Source organism: Pelobates fuscus, chromosome 5, assembly GCF_036172605.1.
Source record: "Pelobates fuscus isolate aPelFus1 chromosome 5, aPelFus1.pri, whole genome shotgun sequence".
Classification (NCBI taxonomy): domain Eukaryota; kingdom Metazoa; phylum Chordata; class Amphibia; order Anura; family Pelobatidae; genus Pelobates; species Pelobates fuscus.
Window position 1 is genome coordinate 352500262 of NC_086321.1, and position 19509 is coordinate 352519770.

The 19509-nt window shown below is 39.5% G+C and overlaps 1 protein-coding gene across 1 annotated transcript in view; it reads right to left on the reverse strand.

Annotated features, from left to right (window-relative positions):
- Positions 1-3469: 3469 nt before the first annotated feature.
- The window catches only part of ATCAY (ATCAY kinesin light chain interacting caytaxin), a 35657-nt gene continuing 19617 nt past the window's right edge, over positions 3470-19509 (reverse strand). The window contains exons 7-12 of the mRNA XM_063455944.1: positions 18074-18205; positions 16300-16386; positions 11867-11965; positions 10192-10227; positions 8600-8635; positions 3470-7131 (exon numbers count right to left, since the gene is read on the reverse strand). Coding sequence (XP_063312014.1) covers positions 7098-7131; positions 8600-8635; positions 10192-10227; positions 11867-11965; positions 16300-16386; positions 18074-18205 — 424 coding nt within the window. The 3' untranslated portion in view covers positions 3470-7097. The remainder of the gene's footprint in view (positions 7132-8599; positions 8636-10191; positions 10228-11866; positions 11966-16299; positions 16387-18073; positions 18206-19509) is intronic.

The window sequence follows — 19509 nt, forward strand, 5'->3', positions numbered from 1 at the left end:
CGCACAGGAACAGAGGGGTTGAGGGTCCTGCTCAATGAGCGTACATGCTAGAGGGAGTAGAGTAAAGTGACACAAAAGGTAAGGGAAGTATTAGGAAAGTAGATTGGTAGAATAGTATTCAATGAAGACTTAGTGTGGGGTTTTGGAGCCATTAACAGTTTAATTAATACGCTTTTGTGAAAAAAGTGAGTTTTTAATGATTTTTTGAAGGAGTGGAGACTAGGTGAGCATCTAACGGAAAAGGGAAGCGAGTTCCACAGGAACATTGCAGTCCTAGAGAAGTCTTGAAGGTGAGCATCAGAGGTGGGAGTACGAACAGAGGATAGACGCAGGTCTTCGGCAGAGCGTATGGGCCTAGATGGGATATACCAGTGTATTAGGGAGGATAGATAGGTGGGAGCAGCATTATGTAGAGATTAATGCTTGGGCCACCTGGTGGGCCCTATCAGCGTGCGGGCCCGGTGCAGCTGCACCGGCGGCAGTTCCGCCGCTAGATCAGGGCCGGCCCCCAGGGCCGCCGGGCTCGTGACAACCGTCATGGTTGTCACCCCCTGATAACGGCCCTGGGTCCAAGGATGTTTGCTCAGGAGAAAACAGAGAAAGAAGCAGCAGCTCCTAGTATAATATGTTATACACAATATATAGACTTTGTAACATATTCATGCTCACCTTGCAGTCAGCGGCCGTGCATCTGCATGACTGACACTTGCGGCATGTTAATGGACACCGGCCGCTGCAGATCCATGGCTAATTATACCCCCACATCCGCTCGCATGATTAACAACGTCGGCGTGCGTGTGATGTCACTCATGCGCCGCGCGCTCACATTTTGGGGTCAAAGAGCAATCTCGGCCAATCAGAAAGGTAACGCATGTATAAAAACCTAAAATTACCTTTCCTCATTGCCCTGTCGTGGTTTCCCTAGTGGTTGTCTGAGAGCGCGTTCCTGATTCAAGTTTCTTCTGTTTTTTAACTTTGGCTTTGATTTTTACTTCCCTGGTATCCCTGACCTCTGGCTTTCCTTTATTGTTGTGTCCCTTTCTGTGTCCCTTGACCTCGGCTAGTATCCTGACTATTCTTTGGTATGTTAGTCCGGCCATTGTAAGGCCCGGTAATACGTTACCTATTACTCATCTGTGTGACACAATACTACATGCTGGATCATAAAGTAATCCTGACAGACTTATATTCTATAAGTTAACTCCTCACCTTGACCAGAGCCCAAGGAACCTGACTTTGGGTATAATAGCTTATGTTCCTATTGTGTATGACATATTACACTGGGAGCACCCCATCAAACTTACATGTACAGCCACTCCGAAGTCAATGTCGCCAAGTAGTTACAGGCCCTGTAGTAACCCACCTCAGGTGGCGCAGACCGCACCGGCAAACGGTGGAAAATGACAGGCACACGCTTAAGCTGGGCATTTTTAACACCAGGACAACGGTCACCCAGATGGGTTGAAGCACAGATTGGAATGTTGAATGCTGAACGACACCTGACCTACCATCAGGAGTATTTGGCCTCCCACCTGGGCCTGCAGATCAGCAATACCAGATGGGAATGACTTCTCCGGGCAAACATTTCAAACATGGCGACGGTTCTTCCACTCGCTGACTAAGCTACTGAGAGGTTAAGACATCTCCTCCAAATGGGGACCCCAGTGGCTGGTGGTGGAACGGAACGGCAAGACCTATACCATCTCATCTATGGCTGATGCTCAAACTTTTCTGCAAACGATGTGACTCTCTGGAGACTCACTGCCACTAAAGAAGCACCACCACTGGAATGCTGGCACTAGTATGCCTTTTGTGCTGGCACCCAGCACGCCTGTGACGGAGAGACTCCTTCCATGATGTAGTTCAGCAGCACTCCTTTATATTTACACTCAGAAATGTTAAGCTGGCTCTGTACGCTTCTGGCCTGCCTTAGTTCTACAAACTCACCCCCTCTATCTATCTCTCCTGTTTTGACATAAGACATGAACCCTCATACGAACATCATGCTAACCATAACTTATTCTATTGAGTTTTACTATCTTTACACCCTCAATTTCACTAACAGTCCATTGCTACTTCTGTCTTTTATATCAGAAATGTTACGCAGCCATTTGCTCTAACAAAAAATGAAAGTGTGGTAATTTTGGCTATTTGTGCCTTTCTGTGTTGACAAAAAAATGATTACACTAGGAGCAACTGCTTCTTTCTCTTCTTCTTTCTGGTTGTTTTTCATCCCTAAGATTTCTTTATTTTGCATGTTTTCAGAGGTGGGCGAGAGAGATACCCACTAGAGCAGCGATTGGCAACCTTTGGCACTCCAGATGTTTTGGACTACATCGCCCATAATGCCCTTACAGCCATTATGCTAGCAAAGCACCATGGGAGTTGTAGTCCACAACATCTTGATTGACAAAGGTTGTATACCCCTGCACTAGAGTGTAGTAGTGGCAGTTATAAATATACTGTTTACAGACTTTGTTAAACGCCTATTTTACGTACTTTTTGGATAAAATCAGGGTTAATTCATGAAATGAAATGTCAAAGTGAATTTATAATTTATGGTTAAGTAGATGAACTGATTGCATATATAGCTTGGAGAATTTTTCCAGGTTGGCTATTTTGACATTATATTTGACCTTGAATTCTCACTTGTGTGAATAAGGCTGTACATGTTTAGGTGTTACAAATGATAAGGGGTTACTTAGAAAAAAATACCTGGGGGGGTGAGAACATGCATTTTTGTAGAAGTGACACTATGCTGGGGGAATTAAATGAACTTAACTCTTAAATGGATAATAACAGTTAATACATTTCATTATGTATGGGAATTGGCGTAAACACATATTCATTACATTAATCCCCTTTTACGACAAGTAGGTTAGTCAATTCTATTATATCACGATCGCCCGTTCACATCAAATGTCATGAAGTATTTAAGGGTCTAGATATTTTAAAGCTCTCGCACTAATCATGAAAATGGTCATGGATCTCTCTTTCAACACTAAAAACCTACAATCCCACAGAGCCGAACCTGGGTGGGTGCAGACCGCCCAAGGTGCTCTGTAGATAGGCGGGGTGTGCAGTGCTAGGCTCCACCCCCTCATGTAGGTCCCAACCCCTCACCACCAGCATCGTGCTGCAGAGAGGCTGGGGCCTAACAAATGGGGCAGGACCTATCCAAGGGGGTGGAGGCTAGCACCGCACACTCCGCCTACCCGGATAGCACCTAGGTGGTCTGCACCCACACACTATCGGCTCAGTGTCAGTGGATTGTAGCTTTTTAGATGATTAGTGTGGGAGCTTAAAAGGACCACTAAGGTCACCAAGATCAATTCCTCCGTGAATACATTCAAGATACATACATTTTGCAAGTTTACAGCTGTTCATTTAACATCACAAAACAACACATTGAATCCCATGTAAATATTTTTTGGGTTTATTTAATTTTTTTTGTATTTGCATCATATTTTAATATATATTTTATAATCAAAATGATTTTTGTAAAAACAACTTACTTTAACTTGAATTCCCAAGATACAATAGTTTTCGAGGTGCAGTTAGTACAAGCATGTTTAAGATCATTTGATTGCTGCAGATTCAACCATTGGGCAATGGCTTAAAATAAATTAAACAAGGTGAAACAGAGGTCCTTAGGATGCCCCAATAACCAGAAACTTCCATGTGAGGGTTAGCTTATGGTTATTCCTGTTTTCCATCCATCCAATTAAAAATAATTCTAAGATCTTGTAGACCACCAATCAACCAATGAGCATCTTTAAATGTCCACCAGTTCCTAACTAAAAACTATGTTGTCAAAGTGCATTATTACGGTTTTAGTCAGTCCCAAAGGCTCATACTTAAGAGTTTTACTGAACTGTTTCTTTTTTTTTTTTTTAAACTGTCTCGCAGCCAGTGGCAATTTATGCACATTTCTAATATTTCCCATGCAAAAAACAGGGAAACAGAAGTCTTTGAATCTGCCATATAATAATCAAACTTGAATTTAATTATATCTTGGAAAAATGTCCGAATTCCTACACCTTGTATGGAATTTGGATACATTCTATCAACATATTAGCAGACACCAGACTGTTCTAAATCATAACTGTACGTTTAGACCCAATCCATACCTCTCAATAGCTGATCACGGTCGTAATTTTGGAGTTCAGTCCTTGTGTTGTAGGTTTATTCCCTGTGTCCCCAAAAACGGCAGCATTGACGCATCAATCGATGCTATGCAGAATATTCTTAGTGCATTGACCCCATAGCAGCTTCAGGAGCACTCTGCACAGAAAGACTGTCAGCTATTTAGCTATTTGCATGTCTCTCTTCACCTACTCTTCTCGAATGACAAACTTGTTTGGTTATAATTAATTGTTTATCTTGTTTGCCTATGCTACAGTGCTGCTCAGAGCTGATCCTGGCTGAGTGCAGACCGCCCAGGTGCTCTGTAGATAGGCATTGTGTGCAGAATTAGGCTCCACCCCTCAGGTAAGCCCCACCCTTCTGCCGGTGGTGCCGCTTGTGATGAGTTAGGCCTAATGATGGGGTGGGGCCTACCTGAGGTGGAGGACCCCAGCACTGCATACTCTACCTATCAACAGAGCACCTGGGTGGCCTGCACCCACCCAGAAATGGCTCTGGTGTTGCTGAATGCATTCTCGCTATATAAACAATTGTAATTGGGTTATACGTATGGAAGATTGATATGCCCATCTCTGTATGGCACACAAACTTTCAGAGCAGGCACACCCCTCAACTCGTCTCTATCACGGACTGTCCGTCAGTCATACCTTCCACTTTCGTTGCATTTGGCCCAAGACAGACTTTAACTAATGTCCGAATTTTAGGTTAAATTAAATTTTAGGATTTTCTGTGAATTTTGTAACTGAGAAGCAACTGTGGACCTGAAAAAAAAAACTCATCAAAACTTTGCCGAACATCTTCTTCCTATTCCAAATAGAAATGATGTAACTTTCTTAATGTGAAACAATATAACTTGTGTGTCACGGCAACATTTCAATACGGTTATCAATTTATAAATGTAAATCTATTAAAAACCACACTACACATTAGTGTGTATTCTTTAAACAATTCATACCAGAGTAGCATAACTAGGAAGTATCAGACGTAGTTTTCGCTACAAGTGTGAACGCAGGTGGCCATGGTGTGGATTAGAAAGATTATCACATCATGTAAATTGGACAGCTTTTACAGTTATAAATAGATCAGATTTTAGTTACTGGTAGGAATTCAGGTGGGATACTTACTAATCCCGGGCTGGCATCTTAAAACTCATATTGTAATCGCAGGATTCATAACTGGCATGTAAGCAATTTAGCTTCCAGTTTCTTTGGTTGTTTTGCAGCAATTTAGGTCTTTTCGTGTTAACCACGAGTAATTTACCAAAGTAAAAATTCTAAGCGAATTTCAAATTTAAGGCAAAAAGGGCTAAATCGGAAAATTGCTCTAAGCCACTAGGTTTTCAGTTTAGCTACTTTGGCATAAAATGTAAAATTCACTTTGAATTCTCACGTTAGTACATAACCACGTTAGCCATTAGTTTGTAAACTGCAGCAATGCTAAGATGTTTTATGTTTTACCATAAACAGAATGTTTGTCCTATATCAACTTGTATCAGTTATTGATAGAGTAGTCACAATTGTGTTTCAATTATCCTCATATTATCCCCGAAGCAAAATATACACATTTTAATTTTCAAAAATGTCCAGTCTCCTCTTCTGTGCAACATCAAAACTCGTAACGTAGTTTAAGCTTCTTTTAAAGGTTCCCCGACAGGACAACTTGTCAAAGACGAGCTCAAAGGACAAATACTAAAACTGTTAGAGGCAGAGTTATTCTATTGTGCAGATTTTGTCAATTGAGAAACAAGTATTGTTGGAGCAACGGCTATCTGTTACCACATTCTGCAGGAAACAATAACTACTACAATGATATCATCTAGGGAGAGGGATCACAAGTCATTGTTGCCCATGTACCATGTGCTTCCCGGGATGTCGGCACACCTAGAAATTTGTGTTTAACCAGAATTTGAGTCCGCGGCTCTGCCTATGTAGGCGTAGTGTGCACATCTACTCATTCCATGACCATCTTTGCTCTAAACTGGAAATCCTGGCCAATAGGGGTAGGGATGGAAATGCACATGAACCTCACAAAATCTATGTATTGAACTGCTTAGACTGCTCTTCTTGATCTTGCGAAAAGATTTTCCTATACCAAGGAAAGGAGATTAAAAGCTCCCAGAAATGGGCGAAGGGTCTAAAGTACGTACAGGGCCTACTTGATAACAGAACCCACATTTATAAAAATTACAAGCACAATTCTGTAGGCATGTTGGGATTCCGGCTGCTTTATATCAGTAATATGTGCAGAAGGAAAGTGCTACTTGCAGTTAGATCTCAAATAAAATTTAGTGTGTCTGCTTAATACTATGAAACAATAGTATCTTATATGAGCTGGCCCAGATTTCTAAATCTATTGTGGCTCAAAATTTCAATCCTTAAAGTTACTTGCCACTGTAAACCTTGATGGTCTGTGGCACACTCACCAGAGGAGAATATCTAATTGGCAAGGATGAATTTTCACTTGTCAATGGCTAGTGGGCCAATGGAAATTTTGAGCCATATATTAAAGATTGTCACCAGGTTGCAGCTTGTGTCTGCTCTTATTAATTCAGTTGCCATCCTTGGTTGAATCCATATACTTCATCACTGCTGTTGGACTTGTACTACAGGATATTAAAGAACACGGAGTAGGCGAACATAGTCACTGACACTTAACACGCATGTCGATATTCAAGGATATGGTAGCAAGACTTGGATGAAGTTGGATTAATCTCAACCTTTAAAAAACAAACTTTTTTGGTGTTTTCTTGAGACAATCAAAACATATTCACACTAGAAGTATTAGTGTAGTTTCTACGTAAATTGTCCGTATATCAAAAGTTTGCTTATATAACCCCTGCAATGTTGACCCTTGGTTTTGAAATTAAATATTAAGTTTGAAGTTCTGATGAAGGTGTCTTCTTACAACAAAGGGGATTGAGACATCATTATGGAATCCTCAAGTGCGGATATTCATTTGCCTTGCACATTCTCAGTTTGTGGTATGCTAAAAAAAAAAAAGTATGCACAGAAATTAATGTACAGATGTAAATCAACACAGTTCTACATATTAAGCTTTATCGAACAAGAAAGTGTAACGAAAATATACCCCAACTCAGGATTCAACTCGACAAAAGACAACACAGAGGAGAGATACGTCTACCGGACCTTAGAATGGCCGGACTCGACGTATATGAGAGGAGACAGAGTCAGGAACGATTCGAGGTCAAGGGCACAGAGAGACAGCGTAAACTAGGACTAGCCGGGGTCTGGTACACAGTAAACAGCAAGCCGGCAAACAGAACAGATAAGGATAAAGAGATAACGTAGTCAGAAACAAAGCCAAGGTCAATACGAAGGAACACAACAAGCGCTAAAGGGAACTGAACCAGAAACCACGATAGGGCAGGGAGTAAAGGGAGAGGTAAGTTGAAATACCTTCAACTTATTCTTGATTGGCCCCTGTCATATCCACGCCCCCAATATGTGAGAGTATGGGGAGTGTGGGGTGACAGGGGCCAATGGGAGACCGTTTTGATTTTCGGCTCCCACTTCCCCTTTAACCCCTTAAGGACACATGACATGTGTGACATGTCATGATTCCCTTTTATTCCAGAAGTTTGGTCCTTAAGGGGTTAAGGGCGTGCTCGTGACGCGCGGCGCGCTCTCAAAGCTAGACGGGACATGTGACCGCATTCCGCAGTCAGCGCCCGCCGTCATCGGCGCTCTGAGCGCGCCGGGAACAGAGGACCTCGGCCGGCCTACGCTACAGAAAGACAATGAATTCCCCTGGACTGCGAGACTGGTGCATGCCTCCTTTGGCTCTCTGTCGCTACATATGCACATAACTGACATGAACCAGTCTGGAACTCTGTATGTGCTACATTTCATAACCAAACACTACACATACTGACCCCCAGGCACCATAATCACTTCAAAATGGTGAAGTGTCCATGGTGCAAGGAGTAACCCTTTAGGTCAATTCTTCTTCTTATGGTTATTGGTAAGCTGCCTGTTGGCATTTCTGTCACAGCAGATTTTTAAGCATGCTTTCAGAATGTTACACATCCAAACTGTAAGTGCAATAATACCAAAGATCTATACGATTGTAGATTGCAGCTTCCAGATAATCTCTATTTCTCTATACTTAGAGCTCTTCCTCCTTTCTCCCTTTTATTTTGAGTCCTAGAATGCAGCGATAAAGTTTGACCTACAAAAGCTGCGACATAAACTGGGAGAAAGAAGGGGTAGTAGCCATTTACATTCATGTGGCACGGGACGTAATGGGACAAGATAGAACCCTGTGAGATACAACAGTTTAATGTGCGAGTTGTGTCTTATGGGCATTCATTTGCAATGCAAAACTAAAGTTAGAAGCCTTATGAACACTGGGAAAAGTGAATATTCACTCAATAACCCCCAATAGTCTAGCCTAGCATAACAGAGTAATTTGTAAGTAATTTTCATTGCGTTACCTTCCTGTATCCGTGGGTTCTTGGTTGTTTTCTGATCTGAGGGAGAGAATTCATACAAATTAGAAAACCATACAATTAGGATATAAGAAGAATACCAAAATAACAAAAGTGACATATTAAAACTATCCCCAATTTACTGGACATCACGGTCATAGCAAAAATATCAATGGTAATATCTGAAACATCAAGATCAGCTGTCCTCAGTACTCTTAAAGATTTTAGCCAATAAACCGCTCTAACACTTTTTATTTTATGTAATACTTCTAAGCTACTTCTGTATTTGTTTTAATTATGTAGCATGAATTAAAGAATTGAAGGTTGGATATGATCCTAGTCCAGTACACAATTTCCATAGGATGAATTTATTTTCATGACAATCATCCTTTGAAGCTTAAATTAATACCCCTTGCACCAACACAACTTTTAAGCATGACTGTTTTTTTAATATTTTTACTATAACTCTTAATTTGTCTTTAAGCAGTAACCAACAGTACAGTCTTCTAAGGGAAGGAATAGTGGCTATATTATTCCCAAAGAATCGATGCGTTCAGCTGTTGACATCACAAAAATGGCTAATACAAATATGGCATGCAGGATGAGTCACTATGAAGATGAGATTAAGTGGACGTCACAACTCTCACGTAACCTCTGCCTCATGGGAGGACTACTATGGTTCCAATGCTCACAAAATCGTTAAACTCTTTCTGACATATGACATTTGGATGGAGCCACAAAGGCCTCCTTTTATTTCCTGCCATACTCGTCCCTTACAGCACGGTTAAAAATTTCATATTCCGACTTCCATGGAGGAAATCTTGATTTTTGTAAGGTATTTGTAGTACAAATACCACATATATTGGTGCATTTATCCATAACTTATGTATCTACAGAAAGCATGCAATTCCATACTACGCACACGCATTCACATATAACGACAGACATGCAACGACACTCACATTCACAAACTATACACAACTTTCACCAACACAGAAATGCACAGACACAATTCCACGTTACACACACAAAGACACAGAAGATTCAAACTGTTCTGGAAGTGACAAAACGAACAGATCTTTCTATTCCCCACTCATCAATGTGGCTCTACCCTGCTGTGCAAGTACTAAAGGCATATTACGAGAAGCACCACAAGATCTCTCCTGTTCTGAGTTAACAGAAGATCAACATAAACAGTAATCACTATCCTTGCAAAGGCCGTAAGAGGTGGGGCAGATGGGCGCTTAACTCTACATATTAATGTAAATTGTTGTTGGATATATTACGGCAAGTTGGGTTATGCCTGCATTTTAAATCATGTTCCTACACACAGTGATCTATTAAGAACCCTACAATGCTCTATGATTACGGTTCTTGTCTTGTCAAGACTTTTGGCGACAAGGCATTAGTCCATGCACAGCTGCGGAAAATGTCACAATAGATACTACTCCTCCCATTATGGAATAATGTGCTACTTTGTAAACAACGAAATCAGCTGTTAAACCTGCTACTTCCTGGGAAGAACATGGAAAACATCCTGGTATGTGGACAGATTTCTAAAAATGAAAATTAGGATTAGAAGAAGAAAGATATTTTACCTCTCTCTCCTTGCTTTCATTCTCTCTTCATCAAACCTGCAGGACAGCATTTGGTTACTATTTTCCATTTTCATATTTTCACAAAACGTTTCTATCATTTGGCTTTACTAAAACCAGTATATACAAATAACTATGCAATACTTAAGAACAACCCGCATAGTTTCCCCTTTAATTGCACATATCTGTGCGTTAGACTAAACACCGACATTCTATTGATAAGTTTAGCGAGCCTTTTCTTACAGTAACAACTTTATGGAAAATCTGAGATATGTTATTTTAAACGGTAAATAGGAATTATGACAGTAGCCCTCGTACAAGAAAAAAATGTATTTCACTCCAATTTAAAGTAACTTTTTATATATCGTAGGAAAGGGGCTCCAGAGATCGTTCACGCCTTGCGTGAAATTTTGATTAGAGAATGACCCTGGTCATCTTAGAGAAAATGTGAATCCTTCGTATCCTGAGTACATGAGTCAATCCACTTTGCGAGAATGTGTAACTTTGGTAGTTTCCAAAAATGTCTAGGTTCCTTGCAGGCTTTTGTGCTTTCAGCCTGGAGATCCAGATTATCAGCTAAAAAGTAAGTTCCAGATTAATGTACACTAAACAAAATTATAAACGCAACACTTTTGTTTTTGCCCCCATTTTCCATGAGCTGAACTCAAAGATCTAAGACTTTTTCTATGTACACAAAAGGCCTATTTCTCTGAAATATTGTTCACAAACCTGTCTAAATCTGTGTTAGTGAGCACTTCTCCATAATCCATCCACCTCACAGGTGTGGCATATCAAGATGCTGATTAGACAGCATGATTATCCTTTTATTGTGGCCAGCCTAAGGTACACCTGTGCAATAATCATGCTGGGCTCTTAAGGTGTTATTATGCAGACTTCGTTGGGATATTAAGACATTAGATGACGTTTCAGCCAGGCTAAAACGTTATTTCTTGTTTTAATATCTGAATAAAGTCTACACGATTCCACCTTGAATGCCCAGTCTCATTTTTATCCATACTAATATATGTTCTTCAAGGAATATGTCCAAATTGCTTGCTTCAACACAAAAACCCTGGGGAAAAGAGTGAAAACCCTCAAGAAGAACCTTCTCTCAGTCATTCTATTAAAATATATAAAAAAAAAATGACTACTGTTACAGAAGATGGACACTGTCTTAAAAGTGATCGGGACTTTAAATATCCTCTTGGGAACTGAGGAAGAAAATTGTCTTCCAATTTCTTTCCATTTTTGATGAAAAGTAATAGGACGTTCCCAGCATCCTAGCCTATCACATGAAATATCACTGGAAAGCCCAGGATGTCCTCCGTACAATACAGCAGGGAACGATAGAGTAGCTCAAACGAATAAAAGGAGATGCATGTGAACGAAGTGTCCAGTACAGAGGACACAAGTTAATGGGCTGGGTCTCAGGAGGATATGTGTTCCATTCGTGTTCCATTCGCATTCCATTCAAAGTAGCTTAGACAAAATCTCCAATTTTTAAAGAGTGTCCAACTCCTTATCAATTAATTAGCGATACACCATTATATATTTCCCTGAACGGACAGTACAGACTTGCTTTAACATTATAGCTGTGTGAGTGTATATCTGTTAGAAGGAAGTGGAAAGGGGGGCCACGGCTAAAAAAAAGATAGATATTTAAACAGCACTAACTTACTGCAAGACACCTTCAGGGATATGTACATTCTCCATGGGAATTATCTTTTCCAAATCCTCCAGAGTATGCACGTACTGAATTTTATTGATAAATTTCACACTGCAAAAGAAAAAGTCAGCGTTTTCAATTTCACATAAGGTTACTGCATGCTGTAAATACTTGTTTGACGTAGTCTGGGTCTCCTCCTAGCTTTCTTTGCTTGCAAAATACCAGATTGAAGATGTGTTTTTTTTCCCCCCAATTCTTTATTTTTGATTCAATACACGGACAACTAATAAGATACTAATAGATATGATATCAATAGATAAAGATATGTTATTGTATGCCTATTTTATCACATACAATAGGCTTACAAAAACATATTGGTTCTCAAGTGTACAGATCTTGTAATAAGCATAACATCCGGTGGAATAAGTTTTAGAATTTAGCGTGGACAGAATAGTATCTCTTATAGTAATCTCTTAAGGTTACACACAAGATGAAGCAGTATACTGAGTTTAAACAAATGATTTACTATAAACCGTACTAAAATAAAATAAAAAACAATATAGGCTTATGCCCCGCTGCCACAGTAAAGAGTGTTTACAAATGCTACTGATACCCTGATGTGAGGAGGGGAGGTTGGACTTAAAACCAATCAGTCTGAGAGCAATTATGTTAAATTGATTACCTATTTAATGTTACACATTTTCTATTGCCATGCCTATTAGAATTTGACCAGAACTAGTGCGAAAACAAAAAAAAAATTATAAAAACCCCCCAAAAAATACATTAGTTCTAATTTTAGAAATAATATGGTTAGGATTTCAAATTTGTTTTCGCTACGGCTCTTAAGGTAGGTTACTGTTAGAAGTGCAATGGCCACAGGGCTGGGTTAAAGGTGGATATACTTACCTGCATGATCAAGCGTACAACACAGCGGTCAATGGCTGAAACTGAGGCATCCTTTAATACCGCAGATGTTGTCCTTTTTACTACCACTTTCTACCGAAGTTTAGTGTAATATAAAAATAAATAAAATTTTATTGAGTTTATCAATTGTAACTTTTTTTGACACAAAGTAACAATATAAATGTAGGAAGAAGAAAAAACAATGATGATCCAGGACTGTCCTATTCTAATATTGGGTTTTTTTGGTTTTTTTATAGCATGTTTATAGATTTTGCACTGTTGCTTTCTTGCAGTGTGTGTGCCAATAATGCAAAATCCACAATGTTTGCTTAGCAGTATCCTGAGTGCAGCAAGGCCCAAAAAGAATAGGATGTTTGCATTTATTTTAATGTTACAGGGTCAATTATGAGACCGGTCTATTATGACTTTATTGGGTCTATAACTGCAGATACAGTTTTGAAGTCAGCAGCTATTGGCATGGCTTTACTTAAATGGCTATCTGCATTAGAACATTGACATCTGTAAGAACCTGTTTGTGTCTCACCCTGATCTACAATAGTGCATGGAGATCAGGAAGTTTTATTAGAGTAATAAATTACTTGCTGTGTCTGGGTAGCAGTTACCAAATCTCCCTGCTGATGCAAGCAGAATCTCTCGGTGTGTACATTACACAGTGCTAACCTGGCAACCGAGCAGTAACCTCGAGACATTGTAACCTGACCATCACACATCTCAAGATCCACATGGTGGAACGGACTGGGAACCGAATCACACTTTGTTTAAACTTTTATTCATTATTATACATTTTCTACATTTCAGTGGAGATAAAGGTGAGACTGCCAACTTGGAGTAGCTCACTGATCCCTTGTAAACATTACATTACCGTAATTAAACTTGATTTAAGATTTGATGTTATAATTGACTGTTAAGGTGAATATAAAAACTATCATATCTCTATTAACAAAACAGGGAGGAGGAGGATAAATGGTTACATTTATGCCATGTTACCCATTTCCCATTTATTACTTTATGGTATTGTTGATACACATTTTTCATTATAGTCACAAGCAGTGTACTGTCCTTTGGCACTGACTTTAACAATATTTTGTTGCCAGCTATAGCCACCGTGCACCCTTTTATAACTATTTTGGTAAGCGGTAATTAGGTGGTCCTCACTGGTCTGTGTCAGTTGCATGCAAGCACACTCATAGCTTTTGTTAGCATCTTAACCCCTTAAAGGGACTCTATAGTCACCAGAACAACTACAGCTTAAAGTAGTTGTTCTGGTGAGTATAATCATTGCCTTCAGGCATTTTCATGCAAACACTGTCTGTTCAGAGAACAGGCAGTGTTTACATTGCCCCTAAGGATACCTCCAAGTGGCCACTCCTCAGATGGCCACTGGAGGTGCTTCTTGGGGCAGTGCTGCACAGTAGGCAGCACTGCCGTTTAGTGTCTCCACGCACTGCATGGGGACGCTGAATTTTCCTCATAGAGATGCATTGATTCAATGGATCTCTATGAGGAGGTGCTGATTGGCCAAAATGGCATTTGGCCCCACCCCCTTGCCGATTTTATCCAATCCAATGCTTTCCCCATGGGAAAGCATTGGATTAGCAAAAATCGTCAATTATGCTGATGTCACCAAAGGGGCAGAGCTAGCACAGGAGGACCCACACGGTGCTGGAAATAAGGTGAGTTTTAATTCCTTTTGAGGAGGCTGAGGGGGGGGGGGCAAGTCACATAAATGGTGGGTTTTGCACTATAGGGTCAGGAATACATGTTTGTGTTCCTGACCCTATAGTGTTCATTTAAGGACACGTGACCAGGGTGATTAGAACCACCATGTTTTCCTAAGCCCATATCATATATACATATTGATATCAGCACATGAAAAGGGCTGCCCTGCAGTATGTAGAATTCAGAAGGAGGTGTATACGATTAAGCATTTAGCTCATGAAGAATCCTGCAGAATATGTATTATACATACTGCAGGGCAACTGTTTTCATGCATTTTCATGAACATCATAAATAAATGTGTCCTGGTAAACATAGTGCATCTGTTCACTCTGCACATGACGGAAATTTCCCATCATGCTGGCCTTTTACTTCTAAAGCTGTGTCCTTAACTGGGTAACTGGAACCAGCTCATTTCCCAGTATCAGCTCAGTTCCAATACTGTTCCTGTGGCCTTTGTTGGTTCTCATTAGCACATTAATCTATTTGAGAGTTCTCTTGTTGATGACATGTTATTGAGTTAAGCAAGTTTATTGTTGCTACAGATCTCTGGTATCCCTCGACAAGAGGAGTTTTTCGACTTTTTTCGATTTTAAAATACTTTTTCTCGTGGTCTTGGCTAGTTTTACAGATGACCATGACTATTTATAGGAAATCAGTTTTCTTAAAATTTTAGCCCAGTCTTGCTTAAGGACTGGAAATAGATCTTTCTACCATGAGATCTATATTTTCTATCCTTGTAATTTCTTGCAAAAGAAATTCCTCAGTGATTCCTTGCAATACTGTAAATACAGAACGTAAGACATATTGGCTTCATAGATTATCTCACGCGGAAATTTTAGGTGTCTATTTTGCGTTCGTTCCTAAATCATGTCTTCCAATACAATTTTTGTATGAACTGTTAAAGTGATTTAATTTTATTAAAAAAAAATCTTCATTTTGTAATATTTTTCTAATTTGTTTTTATATATTGACTTATTTTATTTTTTTATATTTTAATATGTTGAAAAAAATAAAGTTAGAATGTTCATCCAAAAATATGATATTATTTAGAATGCTTATCCAACAAGGACAAAGATGGCCTGGAACACTTTAAACATTACCCTTAATCTGGCGTGGGTTTGGTGACATCATACAGATTTTAGGCCGCAGTTGGTTCTCTGGTGTCCTGCATTTTGACACACAAGAGAATTGTTTCCAACCAGCACAGTGAGAAAAGATGCATAAGATGTACTCGAACTATGCCAATTGCAGTGATGGCATTAAACACATGCACATTCTTTGCCCTGAGTTTGGATGGGCATACAGGTCGCCTGGTGAGCACTGACGCCAGGCGGACAAACCCCTGCTTTGGCCATTGCTGCCTCCTTTACCGGCAGGACTACCCATCTGGGTCATCAACAGTGACACAAGTACCTTCACTGGCACTCCCCCATAAGCCCTCTCTTCAGTCCGAACTTCACACTCCCAACTTAGCATAAGTTATATTAGAGGTGGAATGAGTACTTTTGGCTGACATTATTTTCTGACAGTATAACCTCATATTGCGTCTTGCTAATTTAACATAGCAACGTAAAGTGACTAGATTATTACAATGGAACAGACTATCACTAGTCTTTATATGACAATAAAATCAAAGTTATTACCTAAAAAGTACCCGCTACCAGAACTATGCTTTTATGTTTTAATAACACGCAATGGGTAACAGGTTTGCTTTTTAAAATCCCATTACCAGATCCTCAGTGGTTATTTGTTTAGGATCTCACAATTTTGCAAACTTGTGGAAAATCTGGCCAGTAGGTTACCTGATAAATGGTCTGGAGATTGCCAGGACTGTCCGAATAAACCAGGACGGGTGCACGATGATCAATGATTTAAGGTTTTTCCTTAGTCTGCAGACAAATAAATAAAAAAAAATGTAAAAAACACACACAAAAAAACAAAAAAACAAAATAAGTTTAGTGGATAATGATTTCTTTTAATGGGTTTAAACTATTCATAAAGTAACACATCCTTGATTTTTTTTTTTGCAATATTTACATTGCTGGAATGCTACAATAATTGACATACCAGAGAATTTAGAAAACTTCAGAAATGTAAACAGTAATATAACAAAATTGAAAGCAAAACTCCCAAATATTATGCATTGGGCCATCTCTCATCCCAGCCAGCCCCCTATCCTCTCTCCTGATCAATCCCTCCTCAGATAATAGGGAGTATTTACATGCCTTTGGAAAGCATGTAATACACATTTATAAGCTTACTATAAACTTGGTCAGATTGCATTGTTGGGCACGCCTCTCAGCTGCAGGAGATTCTTCAGCAATGATGCCCCCTACCTATACTTACTTCTCAGTTTCAGACCAGCCCACTAATGACAGAAAGAGGGCACCTGTGTGCAGCAGCAGGAGAGAGAAACCGACACCGGAGCCTGATCTGCCTGATCACACTGAGCAGACTCCCTTTGGTTAGATCAGTACTCCCCCCCCCCCCCCCCAAACCCCCTGTAGTGGGTGTGAAAAGCATACATAAGAAAAAGCAGGTAAGTGTGAAAATCAAAAATCACATTTATCTGCTTATTTCAGCCTGCTTTTAAAGGGATGCCTGTCCTTTTAAACTTTTGATACATTTCAATGGCAATCTGAATAACGTCTCTCTATAAAATCAAATATTATAGCGTATGTGAACTTCCTGTTCATTTCTCACGGTATCTAGAATGTGATAGCCATACCTCACTTGTGAGGTTTATTTTAAAGTGAAAAGGTATATGTCTGGGTTTACTATATCTCGGTGGAAGGATTTGCCAACCATCATCATCATCGGACTTTGAAGGCTGGATCTGTCTGATAAACAATTATGTTTTCCATTTTTACTGAAGTAATGGATTGTGCTTCAAGTTGATTTTTGGCTTCTGTTGACTCAACAGTAGATACAGGGGTGTGCAAGAGGTTAAACTCTACCTACCCCAACAGATTATTAGTTTAAAACAAATTAATACTATTTAAAGGACATTGTCATGTGTATGCTTATATAATTTTTTTTCTCTTTAAAGGAACACTATAGTCACCAAAACAACTCTAGTTTAATTAAGCAGTTCTGGTGTAGAGATCGTGCCTCTGAAGTATTAGTGCTCACTTATCTGTCATTTAGGAGTTAAATCACTTTTGTTTCTGTTAATGCAGCCCTAGCCACAGCTCTCCTGGCTGTGACTGACACAGCCTGCATGAGAAAATGGCTTAATTCTAAATTAAACAGACTGTGCAATAAAGGAAGTATAAACATTAGATCTCACTTTACAGGAAGTGTTTAGGAAGACGGTGCATGTTACCTTAGGGAGGTGTGACTAGGGCTGTATAATGTGATTTAACTCCAAAATTGCAGAGCATTGAGCAGTGAGATTACACGGACGTGATCTAAACACCAAAACTGCTTTATTACTACTACTGTAGTTTTCGTGACTACTATTACCCTTTAATGATTGCCTGCTATGTAATTTAATTTTCTCTGTATTGGAATGCTGCCAAATATTTTTGTTGGAAGTGAAAAAAGTGGTTACAAGACCATCTTCCCGTTACACACCTCCTATCTATCATTTGATAGCATCTCTTCAGCCACCCTAACCCAGGCATTCGTCTCCGCGGTGTTGCTCCATTCAGATAAACAATCATGTAATCTTCAGCCACCAGTAGCTCCAGACTGCTGATCACATACCTGCCAAAAACAAACAGTAAAGAGCACAATAAATTCTAATAAATGTCTCTCCAGCTGTGTATATAAAACTCCAATGCTTTCAATATACAGATATACAATACAGCAGGGTCAAAAACGACGTGACAAGTAACCATAAATCATCCCTCTCAACATTTCAAATGGACAAAGAGGGACAATTGTAATTTAAAGACACATTACTGGGAGTATTATTTCTGTGGAGCTCTGTTATACACTCAGACACATTACTGGGAATATTATTACTGTGGAGCTCTGTTATACACTCAGACACATTACTGGGAGTATTATTGCTGTGGAGCTCTGTTATACACTCAGACACTCCAACAATATGGAGCTCCTAGAAAAGAGGGTCACCAGGATAGAAAAGTGGGACAGAGGGATTTGAGACCAAAATAGGGACTGTCCTACCTAAATAGGGACACTTGGGAGGTATGATACATTACCATTGTTTTTTTTTTCCCTTATGATATTTTATTTAACAATACATTTGAACTGATCGTTACAAACATTGCATTCCAGCTTATTTCCTTTACTAGCCAAAGCTCTTATGTGTCCCTCAAATGGCTTTGAAATCCGTGACCTTTTTTTTTACTTGTTTCTGCTTACAAGCAGATTCTGAGTTCCTAATATAAAAACTGGTAAAAAAAAAATATATTGTTTAAAATGTTCATGGTTCATTAGCAGTATTATCAATAATCTAAAGCATCAATAACCTGTTATTTAAAATGTAGAGAACAACGACAACAACAAGTTAGTAGATAAAAAGTTAATTAGAGCTGGGCAGCATCACTAAATTGTAGAGCGACTTTAGATATATCTGAATATAGAACAAATAAATAATAGTGAGCGCAGCAAAATAATCTAAATTATTTCATAGCCAACCCAGCAGGAACAGAATTATAAAAAGTATCCAAACTAAAAATATTCCCAGGTACTAAATAATGAGACAAATATCAGTAGTAAATCACCTAGGAAATATGAATACACAGTTTATATAATGTAGCAAGTGGAGTAACTCAATAGAATCACCGATACACTAAATACATAGGTGATCTAAATATCAAAATACTGGTGAAACACAGTCTCGGAACAGCCGGGTATGAATGATATGTACTCACAAGACCCTCCGTTGGGGGTCCCCCACAGGTAAACTCTGGAGTAAAGTTTTATCCTGCTGCTGTGGTCTACTAATCCTCGGCGGTGGAGGTAAGAAAGAGATAGGAGGGCAGGGAGCTCAACCCTCAGCTCCCGAGTCCGAACTGCCAGGGAATATGCCACAGCTAAAC